This window comes from Arachis hypogaea, chromosome 20 (assembly GCF_003086295.3).
Source record: "Arachis hypogaea cultivar Tifrunner chromosome 20, arahy.Tifrunner.gnm2.J5K5, whole genome shotgun sequence".
Lineage (NCBI taxonomy): Eukaryota > Viridiplantae > Streptophyta > Magnoliopsida > Fabales > Fabaceae > Arachis > Arachis hypogaea.
In genome coordinates this window covers 108,698,026-108,701,439 of record NC_092055.1, presented here as the reverse complement: position 1 = coordinate 108,701,439, position 3,414 = coordinate 108,698,026, and the positions used below count along the sequence as shown (strand labels likewise).

Below are 3,414 nucleotides of genomic sequence, written 5' to 3'. Positions count from 1 at the left end.
ATGTACCATCCTATCTATCTAAATCTGTAACTCGACAAACAAATAATAAGTGTGTACCACTATATCTAACCATTAATATTCATATCTCAACAAACAAATACAACATTAAGAATTACTTTAGTATAAAGACATTATTAATAAGGATAATTTCTTTCTTTGCCTCTCCCTTAGTAAAAAAAGAAAAGAAAAGAAAATGTCAGTAACTTAAATATATATTAATTTAACCCATGGTTGGAAAGAAATTAAAAGAGGAACAAGATGACTAGAGAAGTGTAGTTAGTTACACTACCTAACTCTCATAAAATAATAATGTCTCCAAAGCAACCGTGAAGCTCGATTGAAATTGCTTCCACAAACTCTACCAGAAAAGTTCAAATTCCCATCACATTAAAACATGTCTAAGAACAACCTTGCAAGTGGATGGAAGATAGAGTTAGAGGTGCTGCGCTGATATATTGTTATCCTCCCATATATAAATCAAATAATCAATCATATATTTGTAATGATGATGATAAGGTACGGTATAGCAGCCGGTCAATCACAGGCATTAAGTATGGGTCTACCCTCTACCGTACTACATGGACATGGACCAACCAAAGTGCCCTTATCAACCCTCTTGTTGGTTTTTTCTCCCTTTGAATTCTTTTTCTTCTATCTTCAACTTCTTCTTCTTAAATCTTAATCATGCTCCTCTCTATGTCCCCCACCACTTTGGCTTTGTGTCATTTCAGCCGCCACTGTGTTTCCATGCACACTATAGTCAATTATGATGGGGCATGTTGCTGCTATGTACGTCACTTATTGGACTATACCCTCCCACGGCTGCAACATAAAATTTGGTATCCGAAACAAATTTCTATTCCTGTTATTTAGTTTTAATTAACAGATTACCAACATAAAATTATCGTTGAAAAAAATTAAAAACTTCTTCGCGTAACCACTTACTTTTTCTCAAGTCTTCTTACAGTTAAAAGGTATATAATTGAATGAAAATATATAAAGCTCTTTCTATACGACTATACCAACATGTATCAAATTTAGTTTTGGCTTAATTGGTAGTTGTAGATATTGGAACCTCGAAATGCTGTACAGCAAATTAGTAATAATATTTGCATACATTTTGGCTGCAATTCAAATGCCAAACTTGTCAAAAGAATTGCAATATACTACAGTTGCAGTTGCACGTATATACACAATGTTAAGCTTTAATTTCTGTCAATCAATCAACTGCAGATATTCAATTCACCGTGGCGTTGTAAAGTGAAGTTTCTTTTATACTTTTCAGATAAAATTCTTCTCTTGAAGAAATAGAAACAAGTTCCTTACTTCCTTATTAGCTTCAACATAAAATTGCATACTCGCCAGAATAATTAAGCTAATAAGTAATAAGGAAACAGTATTACCTTAATCCCCTAAGAAATATATTGAAAATTGATCTATCTATAGCAAGTGGGTTTCATAAAATTGTATTTTAGACCAAATAAAGCAAATAAATAAATGGATGAAATTGATCTCTACAGGTTGACAACATCCAAATAAAGCAATGTCGTTTCACCGTAAACTAAACGCTGCGTATGTCACAATTTTCTTCGTTTAGAGAAAGAAAAAAAAAAAGAGAGGAAGTAGCCGAGAAAATTCTTTACACATACCAAAATTAAAATTATTAAGATCGACTACTGTATCATTCCTACCTAGTAGTTCCTACTTTCTACACTGAATTTAGGGTTTCTAATTTCATTCTTCAATTCCTTTTTTTTTTCCCTGATCACTAACCTCAGTTGATGAGTACTGTTGTTCCTATTTCAATGGTGTTGTGGCCATGTAAATACTGACGAGAGAACGATATCTTCTCCTCTGCTTCTTTGGCTGATTAGAAACCTCGTCTTCTCCGAAAATCTCTCGAATTTTTTCCCAAGTAACATGGCTTATTATCCTTTGATCAACCTCTTCTTCATCATTGACGATTGTTCTTCTGCTCCTCTTGTTGTTGATGATGCTGCTATCTTCATCGCTAAGTTGAATAAGGTGCGCCGCGGCTTCCATGTCAGAGTCAGTGACCACCAAGTTCTTCGTCTCCTTATTGTTCTTCTCAAGAGGAGTAGGCGCTTCTTCCATCAGAAAATTCAGAACCCTCTCAATCTCAATGTTGGTTAGTATGTTATGTGTTTGGAGTAGAGCGCGTTTTCACGGTGCGTTTTGCGTGTGAGAGAGAGAGAGAGAATGAAAGTGCCAGGTTGGTTCTATGAAGAATTGAACATGTCCTCTCATCTCCAAAATGTTCCTTCTATTTATAGCGTTTCTTTTTTCTTTTTCTTTTCTTTTATAAACTATTGTTTCCTGTTGTATTAATTGGAAAATCTCATCTTGACTTAAGTATCCGTTTAGCCATCAATTTAATTTAATGGGTCATCACACCGCATTTATCTGTATTATTATTATTATATGCTCTTTTTTATAATATACATGTAATTTATCTCTAACGAGAAGAATAAAAATAGCATATACTTCTATTTATTTATCGTGGAATGTTAGGGCCAGCAATTTTTGTAACTTGTAGCCATCAAATAATTATAAATGATAATTTTAATAGTGTGAGATTTTATCTAACGGCTAAGAATTATTCACTTTTCTTTTGCTGATTACATACTGGTTAAAATTTAATAAAATTACTAATCTCTTAGACTTTTCCTTATTTATATTATATTTTTTTAATAAATATCAAAACTAGTTCTCAAAAAATTTTAGATCAACTACTTTGATTTACAATAAATTTTTATTCTCTAAAAATCTTCAAAAACTAATTTCATAAAATAGATTAGTCATTCTGTCATTTTGAACTAGAATAATTTATCTTAAAAAAAATTTTAAAATATAATTGTCATATAATATAACTTATTAAGAATTTATTTATCCAATACACATACTAAAAATTTGATTAAAATGGAGGACTAACTTTTTGTCTTACAAAAATAATTTTCGAAAACTTTTAGAAAATAAAAATTTGTTAGAGCTAAATGACTAAACAAAAATTTTTTAAAAATTAATTTAAGTGTTTATTCTATTTTTATTTAATAAAAAATCTTTTTGAAAAATAAAAGGAAACTTAACAGGACAGTTGAGGCAAATATATTATAAATTTATGTAATGAATGTGTTCTATTTGTTGTCAACTCCAAAAGTAAAATTAACATAATTCTTATATTTCTAAAAATTATAAAGGTAAAATTATTTGAGTCTTACGTTAATATTTGTCTTCAAGGTGCAAGATAAAAATTTAATTTTTGATACACGATTACATAGATTTAATTACGTAATGTCACATTAATAAAAATAATTATCTTTTATATTGATCACATGAATGATCATTAAAAAAATGGATGTAATTTTTTTTTTTACCAAAAATAGAAAGACTCGA

At 30.1% G+C, this 3,414-nt stretch overlaps 1 protein-coding gene across 1 annotated transcript; it reads right to left on the bottom strand.

Moving 5' to 3' along the window:
- Positions 1–1,797: 1,797 nt before the first annotated feature.
- Positions 1,798–2,115, bottom strand: LOC112786126 (uncharacterized). Its single transcript, XM_025829542.1, has one exon. It carries the CDS (start codon positions 2,113–2,115, stop codon positions 1,798–1,800), a length of 318 nt encoding a protein of 105 aa, XP_025685327.1.
- Positions 2,116–3,414: the final 1,299 nt, after the last annotated feature.